Source organism: Accipiter gentilis, chromosome 17 (assembly GCF_929443795.1).
Source record: "Accipiter gentilis chromosome 17, bAccGen1.1, whole genome shotgun sequence".
Taxonomy (NCBI): domain Eukaryota; kingdom Metazoa; phylum Chordata; class Aves; order Accipitriformes; family Accipitridae; genus Astur; species Astur gentilis.
The window spans coordinates 16,229,810-16,250,524 of NC_064896.1; the positions used below are offsets into that span (position 1 = coordinate 16,229,810).

A 20,715-nucleotide genomic window follows, 5' to 3' on the forward strand; every position below is an offset into this window, starting at 1 on the left:
GGGAGAGGGCTGATTTGGGACAGGCACTACGAGATCAGAGCTCTCATTAAATCAGTGTGTCTCATAGTAGACTAAAAAGTAAAGTCTGAGCTGTGTGGGTTTGGCAAAAAGCAATAGTACTCAAGAAATGTTCTTTCCTGATAATTAGATGGTCTCTTTTTCCCTGATGATCCCCCAAGCAGAACGACTTGCACGGTGTTTAAAGTAAATCAAAAAAGACTGATTGAACTGTGCTGGAGGAAACAGGGTAACTTATGTTAGGCAGAGGAAATATCATGAGAAGAATTATACAGAGATACTTATTTTCCACTCTCAGCATCCTGGAGTGCACAGAACTGAGTAAACCTATAAGTGCAATTTAAAGGAATATGAATTTTTTTCAGTTTTATTTACTAATACATGGATATGTGCATACAGGACCATGTAGTATGACAGTCTTGCAACTTAAGTTTTCACACCAGCTGAAATCTTGGCTCCACTGAACTTGAAGAGAATGTTGTCACTGATATCACCAGAGCCAGACTTTCTTCCTTGATGTCTAAAAGCCAAAAAAATCCACTTGCATGCAGCTTTGTATCTATGCTAGGCTCTGTGCAACAACAGATCCCATCTTTCATTAGGATGCAGTTTAGATAAAAGCAACTCACTTCACCCACCAGAGGCTAACATTTAGAAAGCCTTTCAGAGCTGCAGGGGCCTAGTTCAAACATTTGAGGGTGTTAGTAGATTTGTGCTTCTCATTAGAAATTCTACAACATAATAAAACAGCAAAATTAATATTTCAGCTAGAAAATTTAAATTACCTTTCTGTGAATGCTGTAAATTCTGAGCACTTGTCTAATAAAAGTTTTTCAAACTGCAGAAAGAGGAGAAAGTGGTTTTAAAGCAATATCCATATACACAATTGCTTTCTAAAAATAAATAATTAGGTGATACTTAGGTGAAAATCCTCCAGAAACACAGTATTTCATATGGACACACTTTTTCTACTCTTCTGAATAAAACAAGTAGAGATGAAATGGGAGTTTTAAACAGGCAGAAGTGTTGATCTGCTTGAGGGTAGGAAGGGATCTTGACAGGCTGGATTGATGGACCGAGGCTAATTGTATGAGGTTCAACAAGGTCAAGTGCTGGGTCCTGCACTTCGGTCACAACAACCCCATGCAGCGCTACAGGCTTGGGGAAGAGTGGCTGGAAAGCTGCCCAGCAGAAAAAGACCTGGGGGTGTTGGATGACAGTCGGCTGAATACGAGCCGGCAGTGTGCCCAGGTGGCCGAGAAGGCCAACGGCATCCTGGCTTGTATCAGAAATGGTGTGACCAGCAGGACTAGGGAAGTGATCGTCCCCCTGTACTCAGCACAGGCGAGGCCACACCTCAAATACCGTGTTCAGTTTTGGGCCCCTCACGACAAGGAAGACATTGAGGTGCTGGATTGCATCCAGAGAAGGGCAATGAAGCTGGTGAAGGGTCTAGAGAACAAGTCCTCTGAGGAGTGGCTGAGGGAACTGAGGTTGTTTAGCCTGGAGAAAAGGAGACTGAGGGGAGACCTTATCGCTCTCTACAACTACCTGAAAGGAGGTTGTAGTGAGGTGGGTGTTGGTCTCTTCTCCCAAGTGACAAGTGATAGGACAAGAGGTAATGGCCTCAAATTGCACCAGGGGAGGTTTAGACTGGATATTAGGAAAAAAATTCTTCACGAAAATGATTGTCAAGCATTGGAACAGGCTGCCCAGGGAAGTGGTTGAGTCACCATTCCTGGAGGTATTTAAAAGACATGTAAGATGTCGCAACTTCAGGACATAGTTTAGTGGTGGACTTGGCAGTGCTAGGTTAACAGTTGGACTCAATGATCTTAAAGGTGTTTTCCAGCCTAAATGATTCTATGATTCTATTTTATGACTCTGTAAAACTGAAGTTAAGAAAAAAGTAGTATTTTCTACATCATAAATGCAAAGGAACTCATGATGGGGCGTCTAGTTATTGTAGTCCAGTAGTCCTCAAAAACAAAACTTTTTTCAGTGTAATTTGTCAACATTATTAACATTCAGAATCAAGCCTATGATAGAATAGGATCCAAAATTAGACAAGAATGTTTCTATCACTGAAATAGGATTAGAAAACCTCAAACAAGGGACAGGTATCAGTATGTCAGGATTTCTTACAGACTGTTTAAAGTAAGTTTTAATTACTACAATAAAAAAATTAAACAAGAGAAATGTGACATCAGCTAAGGCATCCTACCTGGTGCATTTCTTCTGAAGAATTCCTAGTGAACGTATTGTATTCATTTATCATTGAACGTACATGACAGTTGACTCTTACTGTCATGCTGTGGACTCTCTGCCATCTATTCTTCTCTAGCTTTTGAGCAATTCTGGTCAACTCTGTGCTTATGATCCAAGCTCTTTTTAATAGCAGCTGCAAGTTATCACATGTGCTATATTGTGAGGAAAGCATAAGTTCATTTTGTTCATCCTTCTCAATGCTGATTGGCTTGGACTGAAGAATACACATACATTCACAGTCTGTCATCAACTTCAAATCTTCCATCCATCGCTGAACAGAATCCATTTGAATTAAGTGCATGCTAGAAGGCAAAGAAAGAGAAGGAAGAACGAGGTAAAGCAAAATAACCTTAGAATTACCACCAGCAATACCATACAGTTGCATCCACCTACCAGGTTGCAACGGATTAACAAAAGGCAACTAACTGATCAAACAATTTGCTTGTAGTAACACAGTGACATGCTTAGCTTTCTATTCCAAACATAGGTTTTGGTTGTTTAATCACCTTTACGCTATATAACCTGTTATAAAATTATTTGTGAAAAATCAGTAGAGATTAGAGTTCAGTAAACAGGAGAAGTTTAAACTATACTTTTTGGGGGAAATGTTTCTTGTACAGAGTTTAATATGATGAAGGAGCAAAGTTATGGGTGTGTTTGCTTATTGTTTATGGGACTGTACTGTCAGCTTTTTCTAGACACTTTGCCTATTAGACACTTAACAGAAAAAATTTTACCTTGCAGCACCTCTCCAAAGCCCTTCCACCCACGCTGACACAGCCAAACCAAGACAGCGAACAATACTATCAGCAATATCTGTTTCTGTCATATCGTAATCCTTTAAACCTCAGCTGGATTCGACTTCCTGACCAGTCCTTTACCTTCCCCCTTATTTCTCAATGCTCTCTGTGCAATTTGCACATCTGACTTCCAAAGCACATTTTTGCAATACAGCAAATATGACGTGAACCAGTGAGGCTGAAACCTCCTTGATAAGTATAAATATATATTTGCAACTAGATGGTCTTTGGTACTAGATGATCTTTAAGGTCCCTTCCAACCCAAACCATTCGATAGCCTGACACGAGGTCAATGCATTTTGTGCCCTTGCACCCTCCAGCTAGTAAAATGTGGTACCCAAGGCAGCAGCTGTGCTGAGCGTTCTGAGCTCATCTTTGTGATGGATCCGAGTTCCCCAGAGCGTTGCAGTAGAGTTGCCTAGATTTTTTTCTTATAGTGTGGTACCCAGATCCTAATAAAAAATCCCTTAATCTTCATGCCAACCATATACACAGACAGGTTTTATGAGACGTGACTAGCATTATTAACATTGTATCTAACAGCATATAGAGGGCAGGCAGAGCAAAGTTTGCACAACTGCATTCATCTTTACCTACTTTGTCTTCGCAGACAGGCTACGGTTTCTGCTTTTGTTCCATTTAGCTCAGCGAATTCCTTAGTGGCAGCACCCTGATCCCGTTGACTCCCTGAAAATTCGCTCCCTCTCTCCGAGGCCTGCCTGGCCCATTGCTGCCTCCTGCAGTCTCTCAGACCTTTTGTCTGCATAAAATGCAGGCTCCCAGCTTTGTATTTTGACTCCGTTTCCCTTTGTAGGAGGGATCTCCCCAAGGAAGGAGCATTGCCTCTGCCAAGGGGTCGCATCTGGCCCTTGGTTCCAAACCGAGGACAGAACTGACACTGTCTATCTCCAGAAATCATTCGTCCAAAATGCTTTTCAGATTTACCAGTAGGTGCAGATTATTTCAGTTTACATTTCCCCTCCTCAATCATCACAAGAGACCAGTTCCTCTGGTAAATATATACATTAAAACAGATATAAAACATTTTTAATATCAATAATAGATATATAATAAGTATGTATATAAATATATATAAATCTAAGTGAGAGTTACATAGAGCTATGGGAAAAAGACAAGAGTTATTGTTAAAAAGAAAGCCATAATGTATTTTTAAATTACTTAAAAATTTACCTTATCTTTATGTAAAAGCTTAAAAGATTCTGAATGATGGTTGCTGAAGTTAACCATGGTTGCAATGGTTTATCAGTATCTGTCCCCAGCTAGGCCCATTATATCGACTCTCAGCACAACATCATTCAGTGGTAATAAAGCAAAGCAGGAGGCCAAGAGTTCAAAGAATCACTGCAAGTCTCCATGGCTTAGGGGGTTTTAATTTTTATAGGTCTAAAACAGTTCCTGCAGAATTTATAAATACAAGCATGAGCAGCAAACATAATATTTGCATACACAACACACTTCCAAAAGGGGCACTTTACTCAGCAAGTATTTCAGATGTCTTATCTACAATGAATAAAATAATTTTTTTTCTGACCGTTTTCATTAGCTGAAGACTCGGTCTTAATTTTTGGCAAGTCTTCTTAATAGTACCTCTTCCCCTAGTGAAAGATGGATTAATACTAAAGGATCCCAAAGAAATGATGATGAAAAGTAAAGAAGAAATGAGATTAAGTGAAAGCAAGAGAGACTGGGCTTGATTATTTTTTCCAAACTTCTATTGCTATCCTACAGCTAGTCTGACAGCATAGTGGATTGTTGCTATACTAGAAAGGACAGAAAGAAATTTTGTATTATAGCTCCCACTCTTTCAATCCAGATACTGATTTATTGCAACTCAGCTTCACAGCAATAATGCTCTGTGCTGTTATATAAGTCTTACTGTTAGAACAAAATCTGCAATTACGTTAGCCAGGCTAAGGATGGCCAGGCCAAAGGCCTTTAATTCTTGTGCTTTCATTTATACACTGAGTACCAGCTGTACTCAAGAAATCTCCTTCCAGACCACTGTAGTAGTATTCCACAAATGACCAAAATTTATTAACACACATATGAAAAGGAGGCTCACTTCAAGTATAATTTCATATAAATCAAGAGCAAACAAGATAAAAGATCTGTTCCATTGATTCAATCCCCCTTTTCACTATATACAATGAAACTATGTTTAATTTTAAAGTTCACAGGCTACTGCTATTTAAGGTTTTTATTTCACTCAGCTTTGAATATTGTGTAATTGCACTTCATGATCGATTGTGGCTTGCTTTTTTCTTGCTAGGTGTAGTCTCCTTATTGCCTTTTTGGATCTGAAGCAAGGTTTCCTAATAAACAAAAATACCAACTTTAGAAGTTTGAGACCATAATTTATAATGATGTACATAGCTTGCATGGAGTACAGGATAAACTCATTTGACACAGAGTAATGTATTTTTCATTTCTAAAGTGCACTATGATAATTGATTAAATCTCTGTTTAGTAAGTACAAATAAACTCCTACATTATAAATTCAAATGGAAAAAAACTAGAACAGAAGGTTAGTCAGAAAAAAAAAACAAACCAAAAAATCATTCATATTTCCTTCAACCCCAAAAGCCAATCTTCACTCTGAGGAGAAAAAAGGATGATAGAGTTGTACAAAAAGGGTACAGATGTTAAAGAAACTCCCTCCTTGTTTGTCTCTGTTCCTACTAATTGTCAGAAGTACAACTGTAGAGTTTAGGATGTTCTGTCATTACAACTTAGTATTCCTTAACTCACAACAATGGCAAAAATAATACCATTCACCTTTTCAGACAGAAGAGCCACAGAAAACTCCCCCTGCTCACTATGTCAGCTTTTCTGGCACATTATTCTTTAAAATACACATATATCATGATTACTCAAGTGAAACATATAAATGATTCACCTTCATCCACTTCTCCCTGCATTTAGAGAAAAATCTTCCTAAGCATTCAGTAGATGAATTTGTAGACTTATTTTTTTATATATTAAAATAAGGAAAGCAAAAAGTGTGATCATTCCCAATTAACTATTAACAATCACATCCCAGACAGAATTTACTGAACTCCAAAAACAAGTTGGAAATTTCCATTTTGTCTCCTCATTACTGAAAAGAAAAAAAAAAAGAAAAAAAAACAAAAAAACCCAAACAACCTACACCTACAAAATAAAGACAGCCATAATGGGTCAGACCAAAAAAAAAAAAATAATAAAAAAAAAATATCTGTCTAGCCCATTATCCTGCTCCCAACATGGCTATTAGGAGATGCATAAGGAAAGATTATAAGGAGCATAGCAAGAGCTGAGCAACCCCTCCTTCCCATCTTCTGGCAATTAGTGGTTTAGGAACTTCCTAAGCCAGAAGTTGTGTCTGAGAAGGATGTTTTTACAATTCATGAAACGAAAGCAGCCATTAATCCCTTTTTGAACTCAGTTAAACTTTTGGCCTTTACAACATCTGGTGGCAGTGTCTCACATTGATTATTTTTTGTATGAAAAAGTGTTTCTTATTGTTTGTTTTAAACTTGCTGCCTGGAGTTGTGAACAGAAACTCTTTAGTTCTTGTACACTAAGAGATACTGAAATGATAGTTCCGCATTCACCCTCTTCATGCAATTCAGTATTTTATTTGCTCTACCCTATCTTTTCTCAGTTATCTCATTTCCAAGGTAGAGAAACTCAGTCTACCTATTCTGTCACCATGTAGAAGTGATTTCACTCCTCTGATCGTCTACTTACTCTCACCACCTTTTCAAAAAGCTTTTTCCAGTTTTTTTATGTCCTAAGATGTGATGGCAAGAACAGCATGCAATAACCGAGATTCAGGTGAATTATGGATTCATACATTTGAATTACATTTTCTGCGCTGTCCCCATTTTCAAAAAAAATCCGAAAATTAAATTTCTCTTCTACTTAAGTGTTTTCCAGAGAGCTGTTTCATTTTTACCATCTGGAAAAATCTACCACTTTTGATTTCAGAATCTTTTCCATGAGTGATAATATATAATTTAGAGTTCACTATTCTATATGTATTATGAAAGAGATTGTTCTTCAGTTCCCTTCCCCTCCTCACACACACTACTTTACGTTCATTAACATATAATTTCTTCTGGCATTTTACATTTCAGTGACTCAGTATTGTGAGACTTTTTGTTTGCACATTATTTTAAATGAACCTGAAAAGTTCTGCATCAGCAGGAAGTGTCCTGCTATTATAACTATTTTTCAGGTCGTTAAATACATTAAGCAAGATTGGTTTGAGCATAAGGGACCCTACTGGTGTGATTTTCCCCAGTTCTGTTTAACTGAGCAACAGTAGCTGGCTAACTGGCAGATATCCTGATGTAAAGACATGGTAGTTCCCCACCAGTTAGAATTTCTGAATTTAGTATATCATGGCATATTGACAAAAAAGCAATTTATCTAGACTCTACACTATAAAAGCAGCATTTCATGTAAAAATAGTAGTAAAAATAATTCAGTGCAAAATAAAAATTCAAGAGAAAGTCTCCAGCATTTCTTCAAAGTCATTCTATTTTAATTGAGGTTGTAAAATATTTGATGAAGTTTTCAAGAGCACTCAAATGAACTTGAGTAACTAGCAATTTGAATACTCTGAATTCTAGTGTGCTTGCCAAAAACCAGAGTATTTTAAAAATTGTGTTATTTTGACAAAATCATTTGGTGTCAATGGTTAAGACCAACTTAGAACAGCATGTTAAAAGTATATTGCTTTGAAAGATGCTCAGACTTTGTTTCATACAGATGTTTCTGCACCATATAACACATTGTAGGCAAATTACATCCTGAAGAAAGACTCCCATAAAAAAAACCTCCCATTTTAAGTTTCTAAAAAGAGACATTTCGTATTCAGAGTTCTGTTACCAGCATTTCTCTTCTTTTTTGCTATTTTCCATCATCTAGTAAGAAGCTTGTTAACTAATGAATTACAAGATCTTTAGGATAGACAAGATGGATTGACATCTAAAGGATTGCTCTGTCTTACGTTGGTGCTACATGAATACAAAAGTGAAGAATGAATAACTAGATCATTTGTTTAAAACTTCCAGCTTGGAGCTCTCTGCTACTGTTTTACTGGCAGCACATACACTTCTTTTTTAAATTGCAAATGTTACAATGAAAAAGAGTTATACCTTCATTTTAGCACTGAGTTTCACTAAGTGCAAAAGTTTCATGTTTTATAACATTGTGTTGAAGTCTGAGCTGATCAATTCACGTGAATAATTCTAGTGGTCATATTTATAAAGCATAAAGACTTCTGCTCAGTCTTAGCCTTTTTATCCATTTTCACCTATTATGACAGATTTATTACAAATCCTAATGATAGCATTCAGTACAGCTTCCAGATAAGCCCATGGTGAAAGTCAATGCCAAGTCTTACAACTGCACTCAGATTTATTATTCTAATTAGTGGTAGGTAATTAATTGGCAACAAACAACTTCTTGAATGGATTTAGCCCCCTCTTTGAACATAAATAATCTCTAATTTTTTTCTAATTCATCTTTTCAAAATTACTCATAGGTACCAAATATACCCAGGGCCAGTTTCTACATCAATAAAATGGACAGCAGAACTCAACTCTCAGTGGAAGGATTTAGTGAAGAACCATCAAGACAGCTCTTATTTATCCTCAGGTTGCTTTACATGAATTGCATAAAAGAGCCTTGTAGATCCATGATATTGTATTCACACTGATTTTAGCAAAATTTTATAGAGCTATCTAGAGAGCTAGCTTAGAAGATACAGAATAGCTTTAAGGTAGCTGAGAATCAGATTCCTGATTTTTAAGCAAACACGCTTGCTTTGTAGATCATTCCTTCTGTAATAGAGGTCTATGAATATTTGGTATTTGCAATTGATGTGGCAAGCTAAAAGATTAGCCAGATGATTTGCACTGTGTTCTCTTTTCCATCTGATTTTATGTTCTTTTCCAGTAGGGCATCAGCAATCCAACTTGACTAGGACAAAAGATGAGTTTAGTATGAATTATTTAAACCTTTAGAAAACACTGATAAAAGCAAGTTAGTTCCTAGTTTTAAAAAAGTTAACAGGCTATATTAAAATGGTATTTTAATTTCCCGCAATGATTACTCAATCATTACAGTTATTAAAGTCTAACAATTACTCCAAATTAAGTCAGTAATAGATAATGCAAACTACAGCCCTGAAACATTTCTCAAAACAAAACAACTTAAGGAAAGGTGCACTGTAGTCAGCCAGATATACCAAAGTGTATTGTGGAAGGCAGAATTCTATCAGCCAGCACTGATCACCCTTCTACATTTTAACATTTCCATTTAATTTAGGAGTAGGCTTAAACCACAAAGAAATGCAGCAGAAGTAATAGAGGTATTACCGCTAATTTCAGGAAGCTGCACACCTGTGGGTAGAATAAGTAAATATTGGTTACAAAACCAGAATTACTCAAAGATAACAAGTGAAATACAAATGTATTACAATAGTGCTAAGTTAACTGTTTTGTTGACCTCAAGTATTGCTACTTTTCTGGTCTCTTCACCTGACCTAAAACAAACAATGGTCCCTCCTTGCCATTTACTGAAACTCCAAATTCAGTCTGGCATCTGCACTCTGGGATGCTGGAGTTACTCAAACCACCAGCCTCCTCAGTCAGTGCTCCCATAGAGAAAATACATTAAAGCCACAAATGGTTTGTGCCTTGTTAAGCATTCATCCAACTTCTGCAGGGACATAAATGAAGACCAGCCTGTGAAACTTAGAACTGAACGTTTGTGGTCAGGCTACTGCATTTAGTGAAATCTTATGCATTCACCACTATAGAAATGTCTATAAGGAAAGTAAAAACACTATAAACAGTGGTAATATATAAGGTATGATGTGTAAATTGACTGTAGCTTCATCGCACCTATTTAAAAGGCCACATAAATCATTTAGTGTTAAGTGCTGCACCAACATTCTTCTCAGATTTTTATGTTTTTCTGAGAAATCCTCACTGTTAAGTTGTCCCTCTAAAAATGTCTGGAAATATTATACCATCCCAGAATTACTGGCACACTATAGAACATAAGGAAGACACAATATAAAACCACCGACCGATTCAGCTTGCTGATTAGCTTATGTAAAATCTAGGATAAACTTATTGCATATTAATTTTCTTTGCATGGTTAGAGTTTAAGTAGGGCCAGGTCCTTTCCAGCCTCTGTCAACTGAAGGGATAGTCAGAAGGCAAAAGGACTACTTGAAATGGGTTTTGTGGATTTTTACTTTGTGCCTGGTACATTAAATTGCTAAAACAGTAGCTGTCTCGACAAGCACATAAGCCACTGAGTTCACAGAAGTAGAGACAAGTAAAAGAGAATATAATTTCCTGACAGAAAGGAGGAAAATGCTAATAAACCCTGCTATCAGCAAGTTAATGACAGTATAAGGCTGCTAATTGGCTGGCTTACAAGCAAAGCTGAACAAACAGTATGCTAACATTGTCACAATGATCACCAACTAAAATGTGTTGAATTTATATTTGTATAGTATTATTAATTCATACTTGCAACAAATACTATTGCATTTGTAGTGTCATTATAAACTAGTAAACTGACTAAAATTTCCAAAACCAATTAGCTTAGTGAACCTTGTGATATTGGCGTGTTCAGGCTTAGTAAGTGGACTGTTATGGACACAGATCAGACTTGATGGACTTTGATCTGACTTGAAGAATCCACTAGACTTAGAAGCAGGCAATTTTAGGCACTCTACAGCTCATACAATATGGTAGATAAGGAAAAAAATGCTCTGCCACTGGCCCTGCTGCTTGATAGTCCATTCATGTTGAAGTGGGAGTGGGGGACTGCCAATATAAATCCACTGCTTCTAGATCCCTTCACCAAAACATGTTGGTATGAGTTAGTGACATATTTATATTTTTTAGCCTCCATTTGACCACTGGTAAAACTAGAAATGAAGGTGAACTTATCAAATTCCGCAAGTGGAACTCTATGATGGAGCACTTTTTTCCTTTTTTTTTTTTTTTTTTTTTTTTTTTTTTTTTTTTACTATTGGCCTTTTTTATTCTGTCTCTGTGTAAGAAAGTCTGTTACTCATTGAAGGTCAGAGAGAACCCAGTTGCAACAGGACACTGATCATTACCTAAACTATGCTTATCTCTGCAAGTTCATTTCAGCAGCAATATGCACTCCATCAGCTACACTGGCCTATGTGTTCTCTGGGCTGAGGTGTCTCACTCAGCCAAACCACGTGGCAGTTTTGTGCTCTGCACAAAAAAAGAAAATTCAGGTAAGACCACCCAGTGAATTCTCTCTTGGATCAGCTCCTGTTCATTTTAATTATATTTACAGAATATCAGTGTGAGATAGACAGAAGAGTTACATATGAATTAAAAAAATTAACAAACAAAAACCCACCACAACAAAAATAATCCACTGACCAAGCTTTATAAAGGAAATTGGTTCTTTTGTTCAGCATGTTACTTGATTATTTGTTCTGCAGTGAGTAAGCAGACTCCCTTCGTTCCTCAGGCAAATTGCTCTTTGATGAGCTGGACGAAGTAGCCATTCCCTTCATCTGAGGTTAGGTCCTGAAATAAGAAACTATTCTCCAATGCATAGACAAAAGCAGTGCTGAAGAGGCAAGATCCCACCACTGTTGTTCTCTTTGCAGTTGACACCGTGGGTCTTGCAAAAACATGAAACAGTTATAGTTTTTCTGAAAAATGAGATAACAGAGCTGAGGGGTCTTAGCTTTTTGCACAATGACAGAATCCTTGGCTTTAGACTGTATTTAGCCTAACGTAAGCGGAACAGGACAGCCTGATGGAACGTCACAAGGCAGATCTACTCAGAATATTTTTACAGCTTCTTTCAGGAATTTAAATCCGACTTGATGACTGAAGTTTGTTGATAATCTTGAAGGGATGTTGTCATCAGCATATATATAAATTGCTAATTACCAAGTACACAAAAAGTTCGCACTCCCATAAATAACTGGGCATGTTTTCTGCATTATGTGACAGAAAAGTCAACAAGGCCATCAACAGGAGAGAATGTGCTCAAGATATTAACCAGAGAGTTCATCCCAGTTCACTGCTTCCTGATGCTTAGGCTACACTTGTAATTGCAGAGGACAGTATTCCTCATAGCCTTGTAAGAACAATGTGCTGTAAGAAAGTAGTCCTCGTAAACACCTAGCAGGGAGGGACAAATAGAAATGAAAGAGAGAAGGGAAAACACAACACTGGAAATAATTTGGGGCCATCCACCATGGAAATGTTCAGACATAATCACAAGCCAGGTCTAATTTGGAGACTAACATGAGAGTCCATGAAAATAGTGCCAGTGCCTCACTGAACATTTTTTTTCTTCCTCCAAATCTGCCTTAATTTGTAGTATAATAACAAACAGTACAGCTCTCTGTGCCTTTTTCAAAGGCCTTATGACATGCATTATGAGCAGCACCATTAGCCTTTCACCTTTTACTATTTACTCATTTAAGGTCCTAACCCTACTGATTAAGTAAAGCCTGGATTACTTAATGAAGGAAGCAACAACCATTTTACAGGGAGTTATGAGATCAGTATCACTCAGGAGACCACAGAAATTTGGGGACCCTCAGTCACATCTATTGTAGAGCAGCTCTAGCTAAAACTGTCCAAAAAAGAGGTAAGAAAAGGATAGCATGGTGTTGGCTTTTCTAACATTCACATTAGGACATTAACCCTTCAACAGACAAGTTAAAAAGATGAAAACCAGCAACACGGTGTCACAAATACTGGAATGAGTGGGTAAAAAAAAACCTTAAGTAGTCTCATTCAAATAAGAAAGCAGTTTCTAATACAAAAAATTCTATATTTATGCACATACTTATATATTTCTGTAGAAGTCAGAACACTGAAAATGATATCTTATATCATCACATCCACTCTTCTGATACCAGAAGCAATCAGATCAGATAATTTCTTCATAAACAGCTTAAAAATCAACTCTAAAAATTATTTCTTGTGGGCTCAAAAGTGTTCTATTAATCACACTGCTCCAATGGTTAGAAATTTCTTATTTCTAATCTAAATTTCTTAAGGAGCCAGTTCATTCCCATTTGGTTTCATCTTTCCTTTTAAATTAGAAATTATCTTCCAATGCATTTCTAGAAAGCAAACACATGCCCTCAGCTGTTTTGCAAGACTTAACAAGCAAAATTCTTTAGGTTCCTTTTTATGAAACTATGTCACTTTCCACTCCCCCCTGCCCTAAACAGACTGCTAGACCTGTAGCCACTGCAAAATTCATTTTTTACTGAATGATATTTGCTGTCAAGCATGATAGCAAAATTAAGTGTCACAGTAACTTGCACAGTGACATTGTACACCCTTATCTCCACCAGAAATATCTCACTTCATACAGTCTGGGACTGGTCTCGCTACCTTCATCACATCATCTTACTGACAAATGCAGTCACAGTCCTCTCATTATCAAGTAGTCTACATATTCCTTCTCCTAATTTTTTTCCCCCCATTGAACGCACTACAAATTGTTGCAGACTTTCTTGTTCTCAGCCTCCAAATGTATAACACTGAGATTTCAATTACTCATCTCTTTTCTTCAATACTTGAAGTCTACTTCTAATTCTCTGCTTTCAGAAATAACCCTTGCCATTACCCTTTCACTAATAACTACTGTTTTCTCTATTTACTAGTAAATTACCACAAGTATAATCTCCATTGAATTTCCTTTGTTAAAAGGGAAAATACAGAATACAAAGTTACCTTATCAGAGAATGATAGCAGATTATTCAGTACAATGCATCTTTGGCAGGTTCATGTTTTGGCATCCCATTTCCTGCTCAATCCCAACCCTTTAGCTACTCTTTCCTAGAATTTCTTTCCTGAATTTCTCCTCCCTTCCTTTTCCTTCCCAGTTATCTCTTATTCTACCCTCTCTTGCTCCTTAGATATAAGCATTATGTTTTGCTACTTTCCACTTGGAGTTGCTACAAAATTTTGCTAGCAAGTTCAGTAGTCTAGAGTCATTTTCTTGCCTTTTGTAGATTGAGTTGTGTTTTGTTTCTCCCTCAGTTGACAGCATCAAAACTAGACGATTAATGTTCCTGCCTGCTGAAAATTAAGTCTTTGTTCAGTCAGGCTATTATGACTGCATTTAATATCTACTCCTTACTAATTGCATAAAGTAAGCATTTCTTACCTTCTTTTTTAATCTGCACAGTTATTGAATTTAGATAGTATTCATATATATTAAATTTCTTCCCTGAATGAAGTCTCATTGGAAGAAGTATAACTGACAGTATATACTAGACTAGAGTCCTAGATAGTCTAATCACCACTTAAAAGGCTATTATAATAAACACAGACCTGCTGTGTTAGTCTGCCTACCTGGACCCTTCTTTATACTCCAAATTAGGGTACAATAACACCAAATACTCTGTGTATGTGTGTGTATGTGCACACATATGCATATGACATTCCCCTTCTCTGCACACTACAGCCCTCCCAAACAACAGATTTTGTCTAAGGCTCTAATCTAATTGGAAGAAACCCTGTTTCACTCCTGCCTTTTCAATGTAATTCAAAATTCCGATTTCTCTTTCCTTTCCCTCCTGCTGATACTACTATTTTATTCTTTCTGCTTCTGTATCCACTGATCAGTTGCCAGAGAGAGACCCCTGAGCCAAGCAGAAGCAGGAGATATTTGCACTCCATTTGCTGTACACAGCCAAGCTTGTATTTTCTGAATTACTTAAAGCTTGTGTGGCCCTCCAGCCACAATATATTTACTCAGAACATCAGAGTGATCAAGTGGATTGACTCCTTGAGTAGAAATTCAGAAAGTTGGGCTCCACTCTTTGCTTTCCTACTAATATTCTGACAAGGTTTGTCACCTTCTGCCATCCTTCTCTCCTGCTAGACTCTGTCTCTCTCCTCTGCTTAGCTTATGAAGTGACAATTTCTTGCTTTTGCACTGAGCATGGAACAGTGTTCTGATCTTGATTGAAGCTTCCAGATGCTACTGTAACACACATAGCAGAGAAAGGCAAAAATCTAAGTTTTTCAAAGGAATGCTAAGAGGAGTTCTGAAGTCCAAATAGCAAAAGGAGAAAGGAAATGAGCAGTTATTTTTACTATCATAAAGTTGCTTTTGAATGAGGGACAACAGCTCAAGCGTGAAGTATGCCTGAGCTAGAACAGTCTCATTAAAATACGAAATCCAAAGCAATTAGATTCCAAGAGCTGAAAAAGACAAGAGTTCAGGAGGGTTCTTCAAAACGCTGAATGAGGTGAGGAAACAACCACAGTCTGGTTTCCTGGTGAAAGTAAAGATGAGTGGGTTAGGAGTCCCACAGATTGCTCATTCCTTGGAAATAATTCATTAGCAAGGAGTTTTCACCTTACTGCTGTTCACAGCAACTCTGGTAATCTGAGATGTAAAAAAGGAGCAAGGGAGAAAGCAAATCTTGCTGACAAGAGCCCCACTGCACAGGTGTCAATCTTCCTCTTCAGCAGGGAGCAGGTGAAAAGAGTTACCTACCATGCAGCATAGAACCAGGTGGCTTTTAGAGGGACCAAGAATATTACAATGATGACAAGAGAAGATGGAAAAAAAAATAAAAATCTCTCTTTTCCCCCCTTAGTGAGTAGGATGAAACAGCATATCTATTTATTCCTCTTCATTTAGCGAGAGCAGGGTTTGGGTCACTGTCAGTGAATCTCTGGCACAAATGAGTTCTCCATGATTCATAAGGGTCTGCAGGCTTCACATTCTGCAGTGCATTAAAAACAGAACAATAATGTTTTCCAGAAAAAAAAGCATCATTCTGGTATCACTGCACAAAAATAAGTCAATTATCCCTTCTTAATTATTTAACATTAATGAACTCTTAACTGGCCACGAAAGGAACCTGGGAAAGAGGAGTGAAAAAGTATAGTGAACACCATTGATCTGTAATAATACATCCCAGGTTCAATGAATTAGCCTCTGGCACCAAATATAAATAAATGGGTATTTTATATGAGTACAGTATTTTGCATTAAAAACAATTAAAGGATAAGTGGAACTAAGTTTTTGTCCTGCTATAATGCTTTATAATACCTCACAGCAGAGCAAGCAAATTGGATGTGAAAAATGTATCAGAAATGGAAGCAAGGAAATGTTCCATAATATTAAGTCTGTTATCATCACTAGCCTAGCTAAAGAAGTTTGCTTCATATAAATTACTGTGGGATGACAGAACTTCCTCACAAATGGGAAAGACATGTCTGATACACAAAAAGTGGCTTATTCATTGAATTTTCTCTTTTACTTTTCCTTTGTTAGTCTCTATTATGAGAGTAAAGTCTTCAGAGGAAGGAAAAAAAGCCCTCTGTGTACTTGTCAAGTGTCTGATTAACAATCCTTTCCAGCTGCTATCATATAACCAGAAAATAAGATAACTGACTTCACTGTATAGAGAAGCAAATACAAGTAGATCCAGTTTTCTGTGTGATTTCTATGTTCTACTGTTTTCTAGAGTGCAAGAATAAATCAATTTAGCTTTATTAAAGGATTTTCATCAGTTCATAAAATTTTCAAAGCACATGCTCAATAGTTTCTCAAAATCTATCAGTTCTCAAGCAGAATGTACTTTTCTGTAGCTGTCACTGATATAAAAATTCAGGCAGGAATCTCAGCGCTAACTTGGCACACTGACTGCAAGCAAAAGGCTGTGCAATTCAGGTTCCACATCTCACCTGACACCTGTTTCTGGAAGGACTCAATGCCCTGAAGCTCAGATCCTAAATCTGAAACATATGAAACAAGATCAAAACTGTGCATTTGGGGCCACCTCTAACTGGAAGGGAAATGGAGTTTCTCTCTCCAGTGTCCTTCTCACTAGAAGTTTCACTTCACTAAATTCATTATTAGACTGGAAATTATCCATAAAAAGCAAAGCAGCTGGACCTTCCTTCTGAAATCAGGAGACAAGAACCAATTATGCAATTCCCATTTTGGGAAACATACAGCATTTCTCTTCAATATATTCCAGAAATTAATAATTTAAATAGATGTGCTCTTCAAAAGGCACTGACAGGTATCTCTGTTCTGTTACCAATAAAACAGGCATAAATAAGCCACGCATCCCCCAAAACAAACAAGAATGTGCCCACTTTCCTGCTTTTCACTACTGCTATGCACAAAAGCCAAAGACAACTCATTTCTAGTGGACAGCAGAAGAGAAATGCCAATGAACCTATTTAAGACTCATCAAAAACAGGCATTAGAAATAGTGTGAAGAAGACGCAAGCAAAACAATAATAGCTCACCACAATTTCCCACATTTAAATTACATTCATTTCTCTATGTAGAAGGGCGGGGGGGGGGGGCGGGGAGGAAAAAATTAATGCTAAATGCTGCAAACTTACTCTTATATCTGAATTGGTGAACACAACATTAAATACCTTCTGTCTGTATTTTGCCAGTTGTATACTGACAACAGAAGTTGTGTGCTTATGTCTTTCCTTTTCTCTTCTCTTCCCACCACCTCAACCCTCCAGACATCTGACCTGAACTCAGAAGTTTTGAAGACTTGAGATACTCCAGACTGCACTACTCAGGTCAAAATATGACAGCGAAGCTTTGAAGAGCAATACTGAGAAGTGCCGCTGGTCCTACTAAGACTGGGGAGTGATAGGACAGTATCCTCTTCCTGTGTTCAGGAAATACCACCTTTGTCTCATTAGGCCCTTGATCTATTAATTATATGGCTGGATTTACCATCAAGCATAACGTTACTGGAACTAGTCTTCCCTGTACTTCACAGCTGCCTGGAAAAATGGCTGGTGATATCAGGAGTGAAACTATGACAGGGCATATGCCAATTAAGTCATTATACTTGTGTCTGTATTGTACGCATGCGCTTACTTGTAGAAACACATGCAGTTTAAACCAAATGCCATGATACTTCATATGAAAAAAAAAAGTAATTACTAGATCTATGAAACTACAGACCAAATATCAAAATGCTGTTTAACACATCAGACCTAGCAGTGGCTGGTCATTTTCTGAGCAATTTTATTTGTTTCTCTCTTTCCCACCACCACCCTTTTTTCATCACATCAGTTTTTTATGTACCAGACTTGCAGTCACAATGACGAGTGCACATATATGGAACCCACGCTAGTAAAAAACCCAGCACCTGTGGATTAATAACAGGCCAAATAAATCCTGACTCAGACCACGAAGCAGTTCCTTCAACACATTTTAAGCATATTCCATCTGCTAGCTATTTGCCATTCTAACATTAGTCTCATGCAATAGATTCTGCTGGAACCATTTCTCTATCAATACATATATGCATATTTATCCAGATAAATATTAGGGCATTTATACTGAACTTAGCCTCAAGTCCCCACTTCAAGGGATATCTTTAGGAAACAGAAGCTATGTGAGAGAGGGGAAGATCTTCCTTTGCTGGTTTCAAATACTTGAATAGAAGAGACAAGAAACATTATCTTTACGCAGAGCTAAAAAAAAAATGCATTTGAGACCTGAAATATTCAAACAGAAGAACCATTTCTCAGCCAATTATGCTCCGAATTCTTGTTAACTTGTTGCACGACTTCAGCTTAGAGAAAAACAAATGCAAAGACTTGATAAACAGTCCTACAACACCCTTATTTCCCTTCATTTTATTCACAGACCTAAGCTGTTGTGAAATATTAATCTTAAGCCTGCATACAATATTCATTCAACTTTCTACCTTCATATTTCTTAAGAACATTGCAGAAGAGAGGTTCTCAAAGCAATTCTCGGCCATGCTAAATAATCTCTGGGTCACACTACTGTTAGCTAGGATACCCTTTGACAGCCTCTTCAGCAGTATGTGGCTCAGCATACCACTTGCCTACCCCTTGCACAGGTGCCTAATAGTGACAGCATTCTGGGCACCACAGCTTCACAGGCTCCCAGAAAAAAAAAAGTTTGGAGAATAGCGTGAAGGCAAATATCAACAGCGCTTTGCTGCCTATTAGCAAAAAGTTCCACTATTTCTGACATAAAAGAATGCCTGAAATCCTAACATGTCTTCTCTTTTGTAACCATAGTAAATTAGCTAATCTCTACCACATTTATCTGCTTGGAGTAGAAAAAATTGTCCTAACAAGCTGCAGAGATGTATACAGACCTCTGCTGATAATGGGCTGTTTTCACAGTTAAAGCTCTTTGAGACATAAAACGTAACTAAGTTCACTTCCAGTTATAGACCACTTAAGGACCTAATCTGGGAAGCAGCACTGCTGTACTCCAGCGCAGGAATGATTGAAGGCTATATATAAGTCCAAATAAAGCTAAGGTTAATATACCTGCAGAAAGCATATGATTCCTGTATTATGTTTGTGAAATATCATGCATGTTCCAGCTTCTCAGTTTTATCTTTCCTAATTAATTTAATGCCTAGCTGACCATATTTGTCAAAGGCATGTTTTTAGAGTATGAAACGGGTAATCATTGTAGAGTCATAAGAAAAGTGTTAAGGGTTGGTTCATCTGTTCTTTACATGGGCATCCCCATAAGCATACTTTTACATCAACATGGGCATGTGTCCATGTACAAACAAACATTGAGGGGGGTCCAGATGAAATGCCGAGTAAGAGGAGAGTGAATGACATGACACCAAGTATATACAAAGTTAATACAAATGGAGGGAGGACCTCCCCACATAATTTTGGTTTTCTTTGTAACCTGTCTTTGTAAGCAATTCTGAGAAAATCTCAGCTCAATTGTCACTGTCAAAAGCATCCTGTATACAAAACAGAAAGAGCAGTGATGCAAAAGCATTCCTTGTGACACACTGGGGGACAGCAGGAGAGATAGTTATAAGTAAAAAATAAATTATAAACCTCAAAGAGAATGCATCACTCAAAAAATGCCTAAAAATAATAGAAGTAGAGAGGATAGAAAAAGAATGGCAATAAACATTTTTGAAAAATATGGAGAACTTTTTATTTCTTCCAAATGCAGTTTTAAGCCTCTCTCTGGAGATATGAGACCCTGCACAGATTTGCTAGAAGAGCAAACTGAAATCAAATTTTCTGTGCTATTGCACTATGAAAAGAGTGTGTACTAAATGTATATCTTACTTATCCCTATGTTGTGTCAAATTAAAAAGCAGATAGCCAAATGCAGTCCTAAACTCTAACTGAAAAATAAAATCAGAACTACCCAAAGACCTTCCCTGTTTCTCCCACAAGCACATACATACACACACTGAAATTTAATTCATAAGCAGAGAGCAGTATCATTTTTAGATGCTGGGAAGTTCACAGAGATAACAGGAGAAATGGCTTGAACTCTTGTCTACCATTATAAAGACAGTAGTAAAGCTTTAATACTCCAGTTTCTCACCTCATGAAAACACGGGGCCTGATTCATCCTACCGGGCACTAACAAAGGCTGAGAGTGGATGCAACTGCAGTATAGCTCTGACCCTACTGCAGACAAAGCACCTGTCAGTCCACTTTAGCTTTCACCTCTGTTACCATAGTCCTTATAGCACACACAAAGCACTGTGTGCCTGCAAACTTCCTCCACATGTGGTCTTCTGACACATCTACTCTTGGAT

The 20,715-nt window shown here is 37.4% G+C and overlaps 1 protein-coding gene across 6 annotated transcripts in view; it reads right to left on the bottom strand.

Moving 5' to 3' along the window:
- Positions 1-20,715, bottom strand: part of INSC (INSC spindle orientation adaptor protein) — a 148,675-nt gene that overhangs the window by 67,936 nt on the left and 60,024 nt on the right. For all 6 annotated transcript variants that reach the window (XM_049819858.1, XM_049819856.1, XM_049819859.1 and 3 more), the window contains 2 exons: positions 2,243-2,588; positions 804-856 (listed from right to left, as the gene is read on the bottom strand). In XM_049819858.1, the coding sequence (XP_049675815.1) occupies positions 804-856; positions 2,243-2,588 (399 nt within the window). The remainder of the gene's footprint in view (positions 1-803; positions 857-2,242; positions 2,589-20,715) is intronic.